The 21265-nt window shown below is 41.8% G+C and overlaps 1 protein-coding gene across 2 annotated transcripts in view; it reads right to left on the reverse strand.

The window, feature by feature from the left end:
- Nucleotides 1–21265, reverse strand: part of IQGAP1 (IQ motif containing GTPase activating protein 1) — a 424957-nt gene that overhangs the window by 323794 nt on the left and 79898 nt on the right. Inside the window, exon 1 of one of the 2 annotated variants that reach the window (XM_069222593.1) lies at nt 13768–13786. The exons of the other annotated variant lie outside the window; for it this stretch is intronic. Coding sequence (XP_069078694.1) covers nt 13768–13769 — 2 coding nt within the window. The 5' untranslated portion in view covers nt 13770–13786. Of the gene's footprint in view, nt 1–13767; nt 13787–21265 lie in introns of those variants that run through there. 2 annotated transcript variants of the gene reach the window in all.

Here is a 21265-nt window from a genome sequence, read left to right on the forward strand (position 1 = left end):
TCGCTATCTTGTGGGTGTCCACCAACTGCTCCTCTACAATGAGATCACATAGGGATGAAAGGCTGTAACTGCCTTTGTTCCTGCCGCATGCTGTGCACTGCCCAATCAGGACCTAGGAGACCTATTCAATACTAGAAAGTAAGAACCTCAAGGAACCTTTGAGAATATTTAAATTAACTTTTTCCCAAAATATGCCTATTTTTTTTTCCAATGGAGTGATCAAACGTTACCAAGCTAAAAAGACTTGTTCCTTGATCAAAGACTTGTGAAAGACATTTCCCACACCCAGAGCATACTTTTTTTTAGGTTCAGCACTATCTGATTGCAAAATACACATAAGGATCTTATAGCCACTCACTGCTTACCACCGATTGGCTTTACTGTCATTTTTATTTGCTTGCTTTCTATTGGGTGGCTTATCTTGTCTCAGCCTGCCTATCCTGTGCTTGTCCCTTTTATGGAACATTGCTTCTTTACCATCTCTTTGATTGGCTGGCTTCTGAATGATTCCTCTGCTCACTTTTAGGTAACTACTTTTTTCTTTTTTGTTTCAGCACTCCATTGGAGAGTATCTGCTCTCCAGCTGTCTCCCTCATGTGCTTTTTCCCCTCCTCCACGTTGCTCTTTCTAACCTAGGTGCTTCTCTCTCTCCACCTGTACTTGTATTGCTCAAATTCACCTGTTTTGGCTTTTGTCCCAGTGTGCTATTCCTCATATTGCTTCTCTCCTCCGCCAGAGGGAAATGGTTCTCATCCCTCCACCTATCATGTTGCTTCCCCCACACCCACTATGTGATTTAACTCCACCTCATCCCCAGCATGCTCCCGCACCCTGCTCATCCATTATACATTTTTTTTAAAGCACTTTTGTGCTAGGTTTTTAAAAAGTGCTTTCACACGACTTTCTTTTTATTTTCTCATCAAATTCAAATTGGTAAATAAAAAGGGAAAAAAAGCATGCGCCCCTTTATAGGTGCGTGCATGTAGGTTTAACTTACAAAATTACGTGGCATCCCAGTGACTGCACCATTTTATTTTAGTTATGTTGTACAGCACCTGCAATGCTGTACAGAATGTCTACAAAAACACTGGCAAAGCCAAAAGGACTCATAGGCATGACCCATTTGCTTTGTCAGTACATATTTTAATATGCCAGTGAATTAGAAATGGCTCCCCAGTCAGTTAATATTTTCATTTGTAGTAAAATCTAAGTTTTATTCAATGAACTGGTCCAATGCGTGTTTTTGCTTGTGATGGTTGTTATCAAATGTCTTAGTTCAATAGTTTCAAGGAAAATAATCAATGACTCCAATTCCCACAGTACATCACGATGTCAAGTAAAGAACAAGTTACTTACCTTCGGTAACGCCTTATCCGGTTGAGACAATCTCTAGTTCCAGTTTCCTTATATTTGAATTTCCCCCAGGAGTCAGACTGGATCGGAGATTTTGCTTGAGCAGTATCTCTGCACACCGTTAGGTGGCATCATTCAGCTTCACGAACGTTGTTGGTGTCATCCGCGCCAGATATGTCGCAGGTCCTTTATAGGCGCCACCCCTGCGTGCTGACATCTGTTTCTTTTCACGGCTTTCCACGCCAGAAGCACAGAGTCATGAAGAGCACTAACTACTGGTGTGTCAAAACTAAGGCCCTGAAGGGGGAGTCTCTTTTCCTAGTAATCAATTTGCAGAGCGGGAGGATAGGTGGGTGGGTCGGTAAGGACTCTGCAACTAGGTATTGTCTCTACCAGATAAGGTGTTACCATAGGTAAGTAACTTGTTCATTTGCTAGAGGCTTCTTGTTGCAGATTCCTTACCTCTGAATAGATACCAAAGCAATACCATCCCTGGAGGTGGGTCTGCATACTTGAGTCCTGCAGGGCCGAACGGGCAAAGTACCAGCCCCTATGGACCGGACTGTCCAGGCAGTAGTGTTTGGTAAACGTGTGGGGAGGCCCATGTTGCCACCTGACAAATATAAAGGACTGAAACACTGCATGCTAACACTGTGGTCGCAGCTGTAGCTGGAGAAGAATGAGCATGCAAACCCTTAGGGGGCTGCTTTTTGGCCAGGGCGTAGCAGATCTTAATGCAGAGTTTGATCCATCTGAAGATGGACCTCTTCTGCGCTGCCTTTTATTCACAGCCACATAACCTACAAAAAGTTGATCATCCACCGGGTACTGTTTTGTACGATCAAGGTAGAACACAAAGGCACTTTATTGGTCCAGATGGTGGAGTCTCGTCTCTTCTTTAGAGGGCTGTGGGGGTGAGTAAAAAAGTAGCCAGGATGATGGATTGGCCTACATGAAGGGGCGTAGCCACTTTTGGCAGAAAAGAAGCCCTAGTGTGAAGCACCACTTTGTCAGGATAGATGGAAAGGCAGGGTGGCTTAGATAATGCCTGCAGCTCACTCACCTTGCGGGCAGATGTAATAGCCACAGGGAAGGCTATTTTTAAAGTGAGAAGCTTGAAAGGGCAATTGTGGAGAGGCTGGAAAGGAGCACATATCAGAAAGGTCAAAAACAAATTCAAATCCTATTGGGGCATAATGAATGGGGATGAAGGAAAGAGATGTGTAAGGGGCCTCAACTCAGACAAAGAAGGTTGATCAGACAACCTCAAAAATGAAAAAAAAAGCAGACAAATAACCTTTGAGAGTGTTTAAAGCAGAGCCCTGCTGGGTGAGAGAAAGGATAAACAAAAGGACCCCAGACAGTGGGGAGGTCAACAGACTCGTCTGTGCACCATGCCACAAATTTCTCCTAACAACAGGCGTATTCCGTTTTGGTTGAGGGAGGCCTGGTTGCCAAGATTACGTTACAGACTTCGGGAAGAAGGTAAAAAGCTGTCAACTGTTGCCACTCAATCTCCATGCATGAAGGCGGAGAGTGAATAGGTTCAGGGGCAGAACCCTCTTCTGTTGTTGCGACAGAAGATCCTCCTGAAGGGGCAGTGTGATCGGACGATCGATGGACATGCTTAGGAGCTCAGGATACCAGACTCTCCATGCCAAGTCTGTAGTCACAATGATTAGTTGGGCCCGGTCATTCTTGATTTTCTTGAGAACTCTGGGCAGAACAGATAATGTAACCTGGAAAAGTATTCAAATGACCAATGTTTCAAAAGGGGAGGTTGGGAAGCTCTAGGATGCCCCAAGTGCAAAGGTCTTCACTAACTAAGAGCGATGGTGGATCAGACCTATGTTGGGCTGAAGAAGTCAAATCTGCAACCAGGATAAACATCCCCAAATCCGATAAGACCACTGGCTGCATTGTGTTAAGATGTGGGACCAGTAATTTGCATGCCCTTGGAAGATGCCAACTCCATATGCCCTTTGTCTCTACAATGAACTTAGTCATATGATAAGTCTGCTACTTTGAAAGGATAAGCCCCCGTAATGTGACTGTAAAAATTCCATTTTTTATCCATCCCATTTCGAAGTGTTTTTATCCCATTCATGTTCTATTAAACGTATGTTTTATCTGTAAAGTATTTCCTTTCTGTCAAGGTTCTTGTCATATACATTCTGTTTGTGAAAGGCTGTAAACAATTGGATTACTGGCTGACAGGCAACAACCACAATCTTTGTCAGGATGAACAACAAAAGTAATTAAATTAACCTGCGGTTGATCCTCCTGTAGCATGGCACAAAAGCATATAGGCTTATTTTAGAAGCAATCTCTAAAGTAGTTATACAGCACGTAAATAGTACTAAAGTGAAAACAAAACAAAAGAAAAATTCCAAACCAATTTAGGAACAGAGTAAATTGTAAAAAAAAAAAAAACAATACCAGAAAGACAAAAATCAGTAGAACCGAAGATACTGAACTTTAAAGATTTTAGAGAAAATAGTGCCAAGAGGCAAAAAGCGCTACTCGCGTTTATCTGGTCGCGCTGGACCAGGGGGAAGTTCCAAGCTCAGGACAACCGCGATGTACCCTGGGTCAGATACAGGGACCAGGTTAGTTCCTGCTGAAGAAGTTACCTTCTAAGCCTTGTGTGAAGAGTTCAGTTCACAGTGGAGGAGACTGCAAAGAGGCAGCTGAGCGTCGCAGACGGTGGTTGCTGTAGCGCGAATAGCCAGTCCGGTGTTAAGGACAGTCGCTGCTCTAGTTTCACACTGGTGGTCGTAGCATGCTGTTGTTGCAGTAGTATGAAACTTAGCTTTCGCACTGCTGGTCATCGCTATCAGCCCATTAAGCAGGTCTCAATGGAAGTTCACATTGGTGGTAGTCATGGGTGACAGAGTCTTTGTGCAAAACTGGCCATCCGTGATCACTTGGATCCTAAGCTTCAGGATTTTCCCCTTTAAGAGGAATAAACTCTCATGCCAATCAAGTGTCCAGGACCTGAGGGACACCCCTTGGGAACAGGACTCACTCCAGTAAAGGTTAGCAGCAGGCCTCAGCCAGGTCCAGTTGCAGCTGGGACGTTTCTGAAAAGCTTATGAAGCTTGTTGTAGCTCACACAGGAGGTCCTCCAACTGATACTTGGTGTTACTCAGGGGTAGCCTGGGATGAAGGAAAGCAGGTCCAGTTTTCCTTTTCAGACAACCAGGCTGTACTTCATGCAGCAGGGCTGTCATCTGGTAGCAAGTCAGCCCCCTTCTGTAACTTCCCCAGGTCCAGGAGTGTTCTGATGAGTGGCTCTGGAAATCTAATATTTATCCCTGGTATCAGCCTTTGTGGGGAGATTTAGTTTTAGGCAATGAATATGCAGCCATTCTGCTACCTCAGAAAGACACTCAACCAGATTATCCTTTGTCTCATCATACTTGTCATCAATAGAGATAATCAGTTGAGTGTCATCTGCATCCATAACAATTTCAAATCCTCTTTTTTTTTCACAATATTTACCAGTGGTGCCACATAAACCTTAAACAATGTGGAGCTTAGGGAAGAAATGTGAGGGACTCCACAGTGCAGGTGTTTGGGGCTGGATCTAAAAGGCAGTAACTGTGCTGACTGAGATCGATTATTTAAGAAAGAACAGAACCAACGAAATATGGCTGAGTGTAGACCAATTTCATGCAGCCTTTGAAGTAAATGCTGGTGAGAAACAGTATCAAAAGCTGCTGACAAGTCTAAAAGGATTAATACTACCGATTTCCCTTGATCTACTGATGACCTAATACTGTCAGTTACTGCAAGTAAGGTGGTTTTGCTACGATTTTTTACCCTGAATCCTATTTGAGCGGGATCCAGAATGTTATTGCTCTCTAAGTATTGGGTTAGTTGAATATTAACCAATCGCTCCAATACTTTGACCAAATAGGGTGTCAATAAAATAAGATGGTAGTTAGAGGGTATTGGCGCATCCACCTTTTCTTTCTTTGCCAATGGCACCACTAAGGTCTGCCTCCAAGTTATTGGAAACACTGTTTCCTTCAAGGATATGTTAAGGAGAACTGTTACCTGTGGTGCAATTACATGGGTTAAGGAAGAATAAACGAAGTGGGGACAGGGACCACGTGCTGATCCAGACCTTGCAGTTCCTATCATCCTTTCAACCATTTCAAATGTTAAATCTGCAAACTCCCCCAATTGGGGATGGCTTCAGGGTGTGCTTTAGTATTCCTAATTAGTCAAATGCTGAGTAGATGGACATGATTTTATTGCTAAGAAATGTGGACAAGGCCTCACTAAGGATGCAGAAGCTTTGATTGCTTGATTCAGCACTGTTGGTTGAGCTAATTACTTGACTATGTTAAACAGTTCTCTAGAAGAGCTACTGTCTCCTTCCAGTCTTTTTACAATGTATTGCATCTTGGTCTTTCTCAATTGTTTGTAATAATCTTTAAGTGCATCTTTATAGATCTTTCTATCTTCCAATCCTTTAGTACACCACCACTTGGGTATGAGAATTTTACATTCCCTTTTTTCTTCTCTTAACTCTCCTGTAAGCCACTTCCCAGCTAGTTGTCTGTTTGTAGGATTATCATTCCTTACCGGGGTGCAGATGTCTAGGGCTCCAAACATTGCATTCTCCAACTCACCAACTGTGTGATCCATAGAGCATTCATCAGCCCTCATTGTTGGTGGAATACAATTAATGATAAAAAGTTCAGGGTTCACTTTCCTTCGTGGTCACCTGCTCGCATGGGTAGCATTTAGATTCACCATTCTGTTCTCTGGTAACTAAAAAGAGACTTGTACTGTACAGTGGTCTGACCACATTATGGGCTCCACCGATATGATTGTTACTAGAGAAACGTAAATCAAACATGTCCCTTGCCTTATGAATTGGATCCATAATCCACTGTTTTAACCGTAGGACCTCAATCTCATTATCCAGCAATCTGCTCAGGCTTTCTGGGTGATTTTTGAAATGTAAATTAAAATCTCCCACAAGAAGGAAATATTGGAACTTCAATAGAAATGTGGACAACTTATCGGCCAGAATAGCTACAAACAGTGTTGTGTATCCAGGGGGCCTGAATACAACAGCCCCTCCAAGTACTATCCTTTTGTTCACTGAGATCTGAAAACTCAACATTTCACAGTCACAATGACCCTTCAAATCCTCATTTGCCAGTGTGCAATCAAAAATTTCTTCACATACAATTGCGACCCCACCCGACCTCCCCACTCAGTCACATTTCAGTATTTTGTACCCAGTATGAATGATCTCCGATAAGTCCAGCATAGTGTGGTCATCAAGGCATGTTTTGGTAATAAACACTAAACTAGGCTATAGGCTATTAATGATATCCCATACCTCTTATGCAGTGTCTGGGAATTGATCTGGAGTTCAAACATAAGCATTTAACCATTATTCCAATGGTATCACTCTATGTCCCTATGGGTTTTATCCAGGACTTTCCATTCACCAGTGGTTGCATAGGTTAAGGTGTTTCTCCACTCACTTCCTCCGGTTTCTCTATTTTGTTTTGGGCCACACAAGACCATCTACAGTTTTTGCAGAAAAAAGGTCCATAAACCTTGCCCAGCATACCTTTACAGCAGCCGGCCACACCACTGTTGTTAGACCTCATCACAAACAAACTCTCTTGAGCGCAAGTAAGCTGTTCCATCATACTCTAATGAAATGGGCAGGGTTTCTGGTGACGGTCAGGTGTTGACAGGCGCAGACAGGTTTGCCTTCGGTGCACCAGCAGCGTGCCCACTGCATCGCACACGCGTTTAAATAGCTCATTTGTACAAAGACTAGACCATACACTCTATCCTACCCCCAAGATGGCGGCCCTGAACAATGTGAGCCAAGAGAAGCATGGTATAACACACTACTGGCCAACACAAAAGTGCAAAAATTGGCCTCACAATATCACTCTGAATAAAATAGCACTAGTAGATTAAAAATGTTATCAAAAACCTAAAAGCACAAGAATCGCAAACCAATACTTAGAAGGCCTTTCCTTTACACTGCTGCACCCGCGTTTAAACATTCATATAAAGACTAGAGCCTACACTCTCTCCTACCCACGACAGCTCTGACCAATGTGATTCGAGAGGACTGTACTATAACACATCACCGGCCCTCAACAAAAGTGCAAAAAGTGGTGCCCTCAATGTCATTCTGAATAAAATAGCAAGTGCTACTTTAGTGGGTGGAACAATCAATGCTGCTGCCCACTAATAACATTTAACTTACAGACCCTGGGTACTGGTAGTAACATTTACTAGGGACTTGCAGGTAAATTAAAGTTGCCAAGTAGGTGAAGGTCAATTTTACCATGCTTAAAGGAGAGAGCACAACCACTTTAACACTGGATAACAGTGGTAAACTCCCCAGAGTCCTAAAGCCAACAAAAATTAATTCAGCAAACAGGAGAGGTGATGGCAAAATGTTTGGGGGAACACCACACCAAATATGTCTGACAAAGGCCAACTAACGAAAACCAATAAATAAAATGTAAAAAAAAAAAAAAAGATTATGGCACGATTTTAAAAAATGATACGTGCTAGCGTACATTTTAGTGGAAAGGACACAAACGACTTCATTACATTACTCGATCAACAAATAATGTAACATCCGGCCCATGAGCAGACACAGACGAATGTAACTATTAGTCTTTGGTGAATTAGCAAAGAGTTTGCACCCTGCAGTCTGATCACAAATTGTAACAAAGCTTTATCGTTCTCCTGTCTACAAGCATGCATACTCTTCTAAGCTCACAGCGCCTTGATTTTCGACAATGACTAAATGAATCCGCATTCACATATGGCCTGCAGAGCGTGTCGCCGAATTCACAAACAAAAGAAACCAATGTTTTTTCCCCCATTGGTCTGTCAGTTCTGCGGTCATGATATCTGAAGATGCCTAGGGGTAGTAAGTTATTTCTGTGCGCTATATATGTATCAGAGCACTCGCTTTTTCATACACGACTACGTCTTTAAACGGAGGCGTTTTTTGTATATAAACTATGCATAAAAGCAAAGTCCCCCGCACATACACAACCTAGATAGCGTGCGGGGAAGAACGGAAGGTAGACAGCAGAACGGACACCTTTAATGCTAATACTGCGAGTCGGGATACTGCACACACGTAGGCATCCATCATCTGGCGAGCCCTAGTTACTAACAGATTCAGAACTGTTTTTCGCTTAAACGAAGGAACCAGGCCTGACCGTCCTTAACTAGCACAGCTCTCACGTGCCACCCCAGTGTTTCTATACACACTTTTCAACTAGTGGAGGTATCTGGGTGAGACTTCAGTCAACGCCGTTTTTGTCCAGCGGTTATTGCCAAGGCAGACATTCCTGTTGTCTCGCACTGCAAACCTCATGTCACCCGAGTTCTTCACTACATGGACATCTCAGGAAGAGCCAATCACGTGCAGACGAGGGTCAGCCAGCAGGTGCATGGCCACTGACCCGGGCCACCGAGGTGAATAAAGACTGGAGGGTGAGACAGTGATCAACTACTTCAACACAAGATATGTGCAGGAACACAGCCTTACACGAATCCTACCCAAAGGAGCGGCTGGCGAAATGAAACCAGTATTACCAGTTTTCAGTACAGCACATCATACATACAAACAAGGACGTTGTACTTTTACAATCCGAGGAGAGAACAGGTTACAGCTGTGAAAGTGCCGGTCCAATTTCAGGGCAGCAAACTCTGCTGCGCCTACTTAGTCGTGCAATGAAAAGTGACAGTCTACAGTCTGAAACACTGCTGGTTAGGGGCTGCAAGTGACATGGGGTAACTGAGCAAACAATTCTGTGGCTGCCGTCAAGTAGCTAACAACCTAGAAAGCGCCGAGGTTTTAAGTCTAGGTTCACAACCACTGAACCAGAATTGCAATGATTTGCAAACGAAAATCCCTGAAGAAGTGCCACGGAATTGTCTTGAAACCTGCACCTGCTTACAACCATTTCAATATTCTGACAATAACCACAGTGTCACAGGTCAAATTACAGTCGGCAGCATCCCGAAAGTTTTCACAAAAATGTTGATTCTCGTATAATTTGTATTTCACTTCTAGTCGCTACCAAGCTAGCCCTGAGCATGCCTGGGAGGAGTCACGCCCTCTGTAAGACAACTTCAAGCCACGAAGCCACTGTTTGAACAGGTAAGTCCTAAATGCCAATGACACTGTTGGATGGACTCCAGTTCTACTCTGAAGAGGGCTCTAAAGCAACAACAGCGGGCGAAGGATGAAATGGGAGTAGCAAGGAAGCATTTACACATAAATCAGCGACGCCAAGAAGCAGAGTCGACAAACCCATATTTCTAATTAAAAATAATAATATAAGAGTATCTAAAGTCCTAGCTCCCACAGTTTCATAAAACTTCTTTCATGGAGCTTAAATGCCCAGGTCACAGGAAGTGGAGGGGACTATATAGTAGGCACCCCTTATTATCAGGGACCCAAAGCTTAAGGGGCCCCAATCAGTCCAAGGCCAATGAAAAAGTGGGAGAATTGCGCCCCTCATCACATTCTGCTGGGGTATCATTTCGCGTTATGCCACTGCCTCGGATAAAAGAAAAGTCCTGTCCTCATCCAAGTCCACCCACTAACTTTCAGTTACATACACATACTCCGAGTGAAACCTAGCCTGGGCACAATATCAACTAGGATGATCATATGTGACAACCAATGTTAACAACAATCCAGCAGGACAATGCTAAGCAACAAAAACAGAACGGATGCTGCTTCACCATGCCAGGAAACGCTACTGCACAACGGGAAGCATCCTAATTTGATGTAAGTCACTACAAACCACTAAAGAGGAAACTATTTTCCCATTCTCAAACAGAAACCATAATAATTCTATTTGTATCTGTCCTTTCCTTTAATAAATGAATATCAACAAGATTCTGTAAATTTTACTCAAACATAATTCAAGAAACAACTACAGTTTGATTAGAAAATAAATCACCACCCTTTATGTTTATGCATTTGTTGTATTCGACATTGGTCATACTAACAATATGTGGAATGAACAAATAAAGCATCTTATTTAACCATGGAAAATTATAATAACAACAATTATACATAACACTGTATGGAAAACATATGTTTATTCAAAATGTAAACTACAGAAATTGCTACTGCCCCCTGGCAAATTGTGTGTCAAAATTACAAACTACCAATTCGAACCTGCAATCTCCTGCACGCAATCCATTATCCAAAGGCAACAACATGTATGGTCTTATTGAGGCTGGACCACTACAAGCAAGCACATCTATGCTGGTCTACATAATCCAGAGACCCAACACTGACAAAGAATCCCGAAACAAGGAGTTAGAAACGAGTGTGAACCTTAAAAAGTACAAGAAGCTCTGCTTTCGCTGGTTTCAAGTTCAGGAACAGATCCAGCTTAAGGTACTGTGTCTCATGCATAAGGCTTTTCAGATAAGGGGCCAACGTACGCATAGCTACAATAACACATTTGAACTGAAATATAACATTTCCATTTGATTTCTGTCACAAACTTAAGTATATTTTCTTGATAGCCTGAAAGCAGGACTCAAACAAAACCACTTTTAGTAAAACTGGTACATCAGTTAAGACTAAAATTTGCATCAAGATCAGTCAAACCGAACAGCCCCTGCACTAGCATTAACAAAATATAACCTGTAGATACCCTGGTAATACTAACTTAATGATGTGTACAGTTTTCATTAGTCTTCATTTGCGTACAAAAGTACATAGAAAAGCACAATTAAAAGAATACATGACAATAAAAATATCAATACATCAGGTCCAAAATGACTGGCAAAAGGCATAATAGAACAGGTGCAAATATAGCAATACAAAACGCACTTAAAGGGGACAGGGCTAAAATATAGAAAAACTGAGGCTCAATTTAGTATACTTCTCCCCAAGTACAAAGCAGGTTTCAGAAAGAAGACCATCCCATAGCACACAAGTTCACCCTAACTGGCTCAGTTCAGGAAGAACCTCAAGACCAGGCTCTTCGACTAACCTCCGCCCCCTTCAGCGCCCTGAGACACCCTGGGTGATAAGTAGCGCTTTACAAATATTTGGTTGATATTGATCATACCCTAACAGCCAATCCAGATTTTTTCAAAAAGGGTAATAGAAACTGTCTACATACCATTTACAAAAAAATTAAAATGAAGCAGGGTTTGCTCTGAGAAGAGATAGTGTGGACTGACCCCCTGGGTAAGATTATTATGAAATTGCATAGGAAAACTGAACTGGTAGTTAACTGTACCGACTCTAAAATTGAATAATAAAGCCCTTTCCCACCTTCCTATTGCCCAAGATGTATACGGTTCCATACCACCTTTTTCCTTCATTACGTACTGTAGTTTTACAAAGGTCAGTGCTCTCACTTAAATCTGATCTTTTCTTCAGGGAGAGGGATTTAATTAACTTGTAATCTTCTTTCTGAATAACAGGTGGTGAGTAAAATAGCTCAGGGTGACCTGTATCTTTCAGGGATGAAGTAACAGAAGTGATTTAAGGGATAGCTGTTTCCTTTACTTGCAGAAGACAACACTTGATAATGTCCCTATTCAGAATGGCATCGGGACACGACCAAACTAAGAGCCACATAAAATTGGGGGCCAGCTTAATAATATCTTCCATATATGGCAAACCCAGCTCATGATGGGAGATACAATGTGAGCTGGGTAGCAGAAGATGAAGCAGACACCCACATAGCTGATTTTCTATAACCTGTAAGGAGTGACAATTTGAAGAGACCCAAACTCCCCACACTTTAACTTGAAGTCGGGACACTCTGAGAGGTAACAAATACTTGCGACCAGCAGGCCAAGAAAGACCAGGCAGTTCCCCGATAACCCCAGTTAATTCTAGAGTACAAACTGAAATATATAGTTCCCTAAGAGCCTGAAGCATCAAATGTAATTCCCAAGTATGCAAAATTATCCACATTAGTAAACCACTGGGTTCTGCATGCTAATGAAGCAACTCTACATCTCTTGGGACCCATAGCCATAAACTATAACTTTTTAAAGTTTTAAGTTAAATCCACAAAGTAAAAGTAGCTCTGAACAAGGAATTGGCCAGCTTATGTAGTGCATTGGGCATGCGTGCAATTAAAACTGCGTCGTCTGCACACAACAATGCAGGAACGACTTAGCTGCCTTTAGTGGTGAGGTGTTTGCAGACATAAATTAAACAAGCATTTGTAATGCAATGGGTCTCGCATTTTTCCGAGTTAGAGCTATTAGCAGTTGTAAACTCCCAACAGCACTTTTCTTGCCTCAATGAATGGAAAAAAAAAAAGCACGATCGCGCTGCTAAACAAGCGAGATTGCGCTGCGAAACAAGAGAAAAAGAAGTCCACAAACCGGACGGAAAACAGCAAGCCTCGTATGTTTTCAGTACTTGGTCGCTGCGCTCGTGGAGGGCTAACCACCGGAAAAGGCATGACAAATTCATGCCTTCCACTAATGGAAGCAAGCAGATTTGAAAAGGCAAGCCCACAAACCAATGAAAGACACTGACGTGACATGGGCGGGGTTATAAGCCCTTTTCTAACTACTACAGCGTCTCGCAATACGTATGCACAAGCGCATGCTACGCAGGCTCAAAACGGTGCAAATTGTTTATGTGTAAAATAAAAGTAAGTGGTGCAGCCCTGCCTCACGATATGTGCAAGCTCGAAAGGCTTGGTAAGCGCCCCATCTGGCCCAAACCAGTCTCTAGCCATCAAGTTTTCATGCAGAGTTTGTGAGAAATTTACGAGTCTTGCATCCACAGCCCCAGTTCTAACAGCAGCTTCTGTCAGTTCACACTGTCAAAGTAATTGGAGAGACCCATAAAAGCTGGGTATAGAGGGCAGCAATGGTATAGTGTTATAGTTCCCTACAATAAGATGTAGATTCCAAGACACCCACATACTGTTGCAGCAGGATCCTTAAACAACAGAGCTGTACCTGTCTATTATTCTGCTGACTGAAAAGTTTAAATTGACTTCAGTGATTTTAGGTCAAACCAACTTTATAATTTTTATTTCTAAAGCAGACCTCGCAGGGTAAATGATACCATGAAAATTTGGATTATTATTATTATATATATATATATATATATATATATATATATATATATATATATATATATTTTTTTTTTTTTTTTTTTAATGAAAGTAAAAAGTGAATTTTGACGCCTTGTCAGGGGAAGTAAGTGCTATATAAATACAATGGCAGTACTAACGCGAACAAGGCTTTTGCGGAAAACCGTAGTATGTTTCTCAGCAAAATAAATGCTTTCACCGAACTGCCGATTTCTTATTTACAAAATGGGAGCTGTGTAGGGAGACATATAAGTATATCTCACCTCTAACATTAGGTAAAAATACTCACATCTTGTTTAAAGAAAAGAAGGCCTTGTCCTTCACATACAGTGGTGAATTTCAGTCTCCGATTTCAATTGCACCTATAATCATCGTCTCCAGTAATGCGGTTACTACTTTCCTCTACCTTTTCACATCGTTGTTACGCTCGTGTTCCCTCCATGGACAACCATGTGGTCCCTTCTCCTGGCCCCCGCAGCTGCAGGCTTAAGTTTCCTCACTCGTTTTATTGAGCTTCAAGCGAGGCGTAACCAATTACTTCACCATAGGCTTCTGGGACATTATTGGCACTGCCCAGTGCTGTTTGTGAGTCTTGACAGGTGTGTGTGAAATAACAACGACGTGTGGACAATGGAGAGGACGGAATGAAATGGAAAAGATATTGCACCAATGCTTGATAGAAAACCTCTGAGTGACTTCCTCAACTCCAATAGGTTAGGCGCTCTGTGCATGGTGGAAAATGTCCAGGGCCAGACTCGTTGTACAATGGGCTCAATGCACTGCCACGTGCCATGAGTCAAATTATTCTATTAATAGAATAAACGCCATGACCTCAATCCACACGCCTCAGCCTTCTCTCCTCTCGGCTTCAGCACAGACCTCCTGTGCCCGTGAGCGCAGCAAATACCTGCCTCAGGTCTTCTCCAATCACAGAGCAGGTAAAGTCAATCTACGGTACGTCTGCGTCACCACTCTCCTATCAAATAACGGATTACAAAAATGACAGCCCTTTCTGTCCGGAAATGAGCAACATAAATACAGGGTTTCAAAAGAAAAACGCAAGTTAGCATCCAACAAAGCTCAGTACACTAAAGTGTGATCTAAGGAAAAGGCGCATCCTCTTAACACAAAAACAGGCTAACACCAACCAAGTACTGCCAGGTGAGACTGCTCTGCGGAATGGCACAAACCCCCGCCGCCGTGCAACTCTTCCTTTCTGGCGGTTTCGAGTTTTTTCAGCTCCCAAAGAGAGCTTAAGAGGTAATGAAATTTCCCAAGGCGATGTTGATTCTCCACAGTTCATCGACATTCCACAGATGTTTCAAGGACTACGCTTTTAACTGTTTTCCTTTATAGGTTTAGTAATTTCCCACACTTCGAGCCATTCCGCCTCCCAACCCAGACATAAGGTGCCCTACAAAGGACAGTTAATTTTAATAAAGATAAAAAGGCTAACGAATAGCTGGCACTACCCCAGCGTGCACAGACCACTAAGGAAAATGCCTTGCAACCGAAAACGGTTATACACATCCGTCAGAAGGGAGGGGGGAGGGTGGGGAGAGGTGAAGCATGAGAAATGTACTTGCTGCAGAAGCGCCTCTCAAGCTCTAGTCGTAATTACTTACCAGTATTATTCATCATCCTTACTCCCAATTGCCCTTGTCAGTCATTACTTGTCAGGCATTCCAACTGCAGTTGAAAAGAAACACAAAGTATGCTAGTAGCTCGTACCGTCCGCCCACCTGTGCAATATAAAGGTACAGCTTGCCCAGCATCCTTCCTGACTAAGCCCACATGAAGGCCAGCAGTCAGAGGCTGGTGGGCGGGTTGTGTCGTGGATGAAAAATACCTAGAATAATGTCCTGATTACTTGCTGGTAATCTTCATTACTCCTAGTCCCATTCGCCTGTCTTCTTCCTAATCATTACTCATGAGGTGAGCCCATCTTCTCCTCGAGACAGGAAACTCTGGAAAACCATGAAAAGGAAAGCTCCACCCAACCCATTACTGGGTGCCATAAAGATGCAAGTATTAACAGGATCCTCCCAACATACAAAGCTCGGACAATGGTCGAACTGTTAGGGGACTGGGATGAGGAGAAGTAGTATTAGGAGTACAGATGATCACTGGCAATAAATCAGGATACTACAGCCGTATTCCTTGTCATTGCTCTTGAGAAAAAACAAAACTACATTGAACTTGGTCTCAAAGAAAACAATACTAGGAAATGACGCAACCTGGATATATTTTAGTACAACAAAACAAGAAATTATTATGACAACATGAAAATAAGTATTCCTACATCAAAAGTTCATGCCATCATTCTCCAATTCCTGTAATCTGTAATAATGTATAGAACTACGTGGCAAGGTGGCAACCCTGCAAATTTCAGCAATAGGAATCCACTAAATCGCTGTGCATTAAGCAGTAAGGATTCCAGTGGCTCTCCCTTGAACACCAGCTGAGAGAAAAATGTTTGCAAAAGAGTAAGCTAGAGTAATCCCAGATCCCTCTATTTATTCTCAGGGCAGGAAGTCTGAAGTCATGTCCACTAACTCCCTTAGCAAGAGATATCCTGTAAACAGGAAAGTACCAGTCTTTGTCCTTCTGCTCTCTTCTGGAAGAGCATCACACCCCAGGCTGTTCTGAAGTGGGCTTCAATATAAATTCTTTCCTGTGAAGGAATTAGCTGACATTTCTGAAAACTGAAGAGCAACCAATGACGTATAAAGCATTTTTGGACAGCTTTCAGTCCTTCTTTGTTTGATGTGGCATGAAGAGGTAAATCATCTAAATAAGGGAAGGTATGCCAACCATAAGCAATTAACAGGGTAACCAACAGAGCCATTATAATAGTAAATACCCTTCAGGCACATCTGTGTCAAAGGGCAATATCTGGAACTGATAATGATTTCCTGGTAAACACAAACTCTGAAACCTCTGATGGGAGATGGGATTATGCATTTTGAGGCCTATTGTGAAGACATCTTTTGGAGTTACAGGAACTTTCTCTGTTAAGTTTCCATCTTGAATGATGTCTTCTGGATACATTTGTGGACACGTTCCAGATTGATAACTAAGCCAACCCGTACTGTCATATTGAGAGCAAGAAAACTGATAGAATACACTTCCATTCTTGCTCCTCCTGAGACACCGGACGGATGGCTGCCTTCTGAACTAGAAACTGGTTTGCTGAAAACACTGCAAACTTTTTGACAAAACTGCATATACATATATGCAAGGCCTATAAAGATTGTCCCAGAGTCTGGTGGAGTGGATGAGAACTTTCATTGACAACTCGCAGGACCCGCGTATCCGATTCCTCACAAGCCAATTTGAAATGTTTTATCCGGTCTTCAACTGGGCACCTCAAATCACCAATGGTATAGTTAGGACTGCCAAAACATTTTAGGTAATAAAGTCTTCGGTCTCGCTCAAAACACAGCAGAAAGTTCTTGCCATGCTGTCTCCTTGCAGTATAAAACTAGAGGTCTCTTAAGATGACTGATGGAATGCAGACCGAGTGGATACTCGAGTTAATGAAGAGGATGAAAAAGGTCTCTGACAAAAAGAACAGGACTGTTTTGCCTTGAAGAGCTGATGAAGTTAATACTCCAATTTGGAACCACTGAGTTTGATTCATTAAAAAAGTAACAGTAATGCTGCAGATTACAAAGCTGCATATGTACACCAGTTCTTCAAATACTTTTTTTTTGTTCTGGAATAGTTGTGTCTTTCTCCAAACGGAAGCAGACTTTACTTTGAAGGGAATGCCAGCAAGATATTCAACCGTTGTCTCCAAATCTCTAACAAAAACAGAACACACTATGCGTTTGTGGATAGCCTTAAAGAATTCTTTGAGATGAGACAAACTTGAATAGGCTCCATAAATTACTGCCATCATGATTGAAGGAGATCTAGCATATGCCTTTTTTAATGCAGATTAATTTTTCTTACCTGTAAAGTCCTTCAAAACGGTTATCTCAGTCACAGAAGTAGACCTAACTAGGCTGGCAACCAGAAAGACTATCGACATTGACTCTAGAATAGTCTTATCCATACTGTCAAAGGGATGCAGTCTCGACAAACACCATGGAACACTGATTCAGTATGGATCCTTCCAATCTATATGGATAACATCAAGAACATGGAGATCTAAGTAAACAGTCAAGGATGGAGACCACTGAAATTGTCTTAACATTGGTGCAGTAGGCATACTAATCCGGTCTTCAGAAAACAAATCATATTACTCCAGATCCTCAACAGGATTTGAGGCAAAATCTCACTGTCAACACATTTTCCTTTTTGCTCAAAAAGACTTCACCTCTTTGAAATAGGGAAAAAAATCGACTGAAGACCCCTCTGTCCCTTAGGTCTGGAAGCTGGAGGGACAGGAATCTGAATTGCAGATATAGTGTTGAAAAGTATCCTTCACATTTTATCTTCCAATTCTTTTTGTGCATGTTCCCATGACCTCCTTGCCTGCTTACTATGTGGGGAGGGAGACCAAGCGTAAGGAGGAGTCTTTGCATAAATGCCTCTTCTTATGGAGTTTTCTCATAATTATAGCAACAAAGTAACAAAAAAGGAAACATCACAGCAGTTTAGACACACCAGGGAGGCTTCCAAATAAAATCTACAAGGTTTGTAATACAGGTGAAGAGAAAGTAAAAGGTCACAGATATGCAAGAAAACCCAATATAGGGCTCAATGCGTATTCACATAAAAACAACATAGTGGGAATGCAGGGAACACTACGCTCTCCTCCTGTGGAGCACATTATACCAAGTTCCACTTACCACCGCCAAGCTACAGTTAAGTGAGCAGAGTTAAAAAGGGCAAAATTACTTACCCAATGATTGCTGCTTACCCACTCCCAGCAGGGGTTACGTCAGCTTAATCCTACATGGTAGGGGTCATTACAACTATAACACATTGTATATATACTTATAGTGATGTTTACACCATTCCGTGCTGCACAGGGTAAAGTGATTTGAGCCAGACGGAGATCCCATACTCTAGGTCCTCATTTTGGACTTGAGACGGGAGAAAAGAACAGGAAGGGTGCTTTAGATGCTATACTTTTTCAGGTCCCATTCAGCTACCAAATGTTTTCAGGTTTCTTTTTCCCTCTTCCTGAAGTGGGAGCATCTCTAAAGTAATAACAAGGATGAGGAATGTAGGGATAATATGAAGTCACAAGAATTACTCCTAATCCAGATATGTGCAGCATAGGTCGAATAGTCTACGACCAACGTTTAGGATATCCAAAAATGGCTTTATTTCCATACAAATAATCTAAAGGAGATTCAATTATATAGTCAATAATTATTTAGAAAACCTTGTATGGCTTGGTATCTATGTTGAGCATGCACCTTGAATACAGATACCTGCCCCAGATGCATATGTGCCGGCAGCGATTTAACTTAAATGGGCAAAAAAACAACAACCTTCAAAAGAAGAATAGACGTGTTTGCAGGAAACTACTTGCAGTATCTGAAAGCCACTGGCTAAGTTAGGAAATTGTGTATAAAAATGTTCTCTATCCCCATGACAAACTTTTAATTATGTATAACTGCAAGGGATACCTTTGAATTTGCCAAAAGACCACTTCAGCAGTTAAGTTGACGTGTTGAGTCACTTATTAACTCCTCTTGGGTAACATGAAAAACACACTGTATATTCAATGAAACAATACTCGTTCCCATGTATAGGTGATACTGCAGTTACGAAAGGAAGTAAGAACTAGTGAATCACTTGATAGGAGAGTCTAAGGGGCAAATTATTCATCATCAGCTAAGTCAAATATCCCTTTTAGGTGGCCTGTAATAATAGTCACACACAATTTAGAAAAACGATTGCAAATGTTATCAAGCATATGATAGTCGTTCCTCTAACTGGCAAAGAAAAAAGAAAATGTAATTAGAGGACTACATAAAACTGTCAACGAATTGTTAAATAGTGAGAAATTCAAAATGAATACACTTGTGTTTACATAATATTGTATGCTTACAATGTTCTGACGAACATGTTTTTAATAAGATCACAGTTTTAAAAGTGAGGCATTTCTGAGGTGTCGATAGCAATTAGATAGATGGACGCATACCATCCCAAAACAAGAGACACAATGACAAGTTCTACTAAAGCCTGTCAAATGAAACATCTATGAGAACACATTAAGAAGACCGAAGGGGTTTTCCCATTACCAAGATGTATTATTTCTGCGAAAAATAATGTAATCTCCATCATCAAGAGAAAAAGTACCAAGAACATAACCGGCCTTCTCTGGAGTAGGATGAGGATCCATGGAAATAATATATTGTGAACGGTGGCGGTCCAAAGTAGCAACACCAGATGCATGCTATCTACACCACAAAGAGTCAAATGAGTAGTACACACTGCTAAGGTCTTTAGAGAGACCCCTGGACAGATCATCCCGTAGCAACAAGAAAGAACGCAAGGTCGGGTAGGCCTCAGGTCTACGCACAAGCATCCAGCTGCAAAGAAATTCGCTAGGACTATGGAAGTAATAGTTCAACGGGAAAAGTAATAGTTAAACAGGAAGTAGGCCGATCAGATGCCCACAGGTTCTGTGTCTACCACCGACTCTGAGAGGAAAGGTGTTAACCCAGATAGTCTACTTTTACACATTGTGTAGGAAGCTTCATTGACATGAAGCAATACATTTACACTGACAACAACACGAACGAGGGGTGTTAAAGGGACCAACACCGACACAACCACAATCCTGGGCATTACCCAAAAGAGGGTGTGTAAAAGGAATACAGCCTCACACAACCACAATCCTAAGCATTAACCAAAAAGAACAAACCCATCCGTCTTGTCTTGTGTCGAGTGGAAAAATGTGATTAGAGCAGCTACCTACACTCAAATATGTGGGTAGACTGTGGACATCCTACTCAATGAACGGTTGATTATTTAAAGCCAAGGAGTAATTATTATGAAATTGCAAAACCATTAATGCTGAGCATTTCACAATGTTTCCCCACAGTTTACTCCACTTGAAAAACAAGATGGGAGCACAGAAGGGCTAATCTATAGTGCAAGATACAGTCCATCCCGAGGCCACCAATAAGAAAAAAGGAAAAATTTGCTGCATCCATCCCTGCTCTAACATGTAACAACACACAGTGTCAAACGTCATTTCTTCGCACCCTTATCCGCCGACTGTTAGTAATCCAAGGATTCAGGACGAGAAGAAACAGTACCTACATAAAGTATGCAATACATTTCAGAAGAGATAAGAAGGAACTATGGCAATCAAATGTTTGAATTCTGGAGTGAATACGTTCATTTTGCATAGCAAACGAATAGCTAACAATATTGGGTGCCATACTACTGATTATTCTATTTTTTTCATGGAAGGCGACTTAATCTTTAACTGGAAGGCCTGAATATCACATCAGTATGGAGGGAAGAAACATTTGTCACATCAAATTTTAAAATGAGCAGTATGAAGCAAGCCGAAGAGTTTTTTGAGAGCTCCATGTGTTATCTATTTGGATATATAAAGGATTACCCTAATTCACCTGTAGTTAATAAACTAATTGCCTATACAATCAATAGCAATGCTTTCTGCAGAACCTCAACACGACACATCACAAAGCCTGTGAACATATTGAAATCTTCAGACTAGTGGTAGCTGTCATTTAATCAGCTCAAAACCCATGTTCTATGCAGACCCAAGTTAACTTGGCTGTGAGTTACACAAGACAGACCATTACTGCAAGATATCAGAGACAACTGGTAAATCCGACAAAGATAAT

The sequence above is a fragment of the Pleurodeles waltl genome, chromosome 3_1 (assembly GCF_031143425.1).
Source record: "Pleurodeles waltl isolate 20211129_DDA chromosome 3_1, aPleWal1.hap1.20221129, whole genome shotgun sequence".
Taxonomy (NCBI): domain Eukaryota; kingdom Metazoa; phylum Chordata; class Amphibia; order Caudata; family Salamandridae; genus Pleurodeles; species Pleurodeles waltl.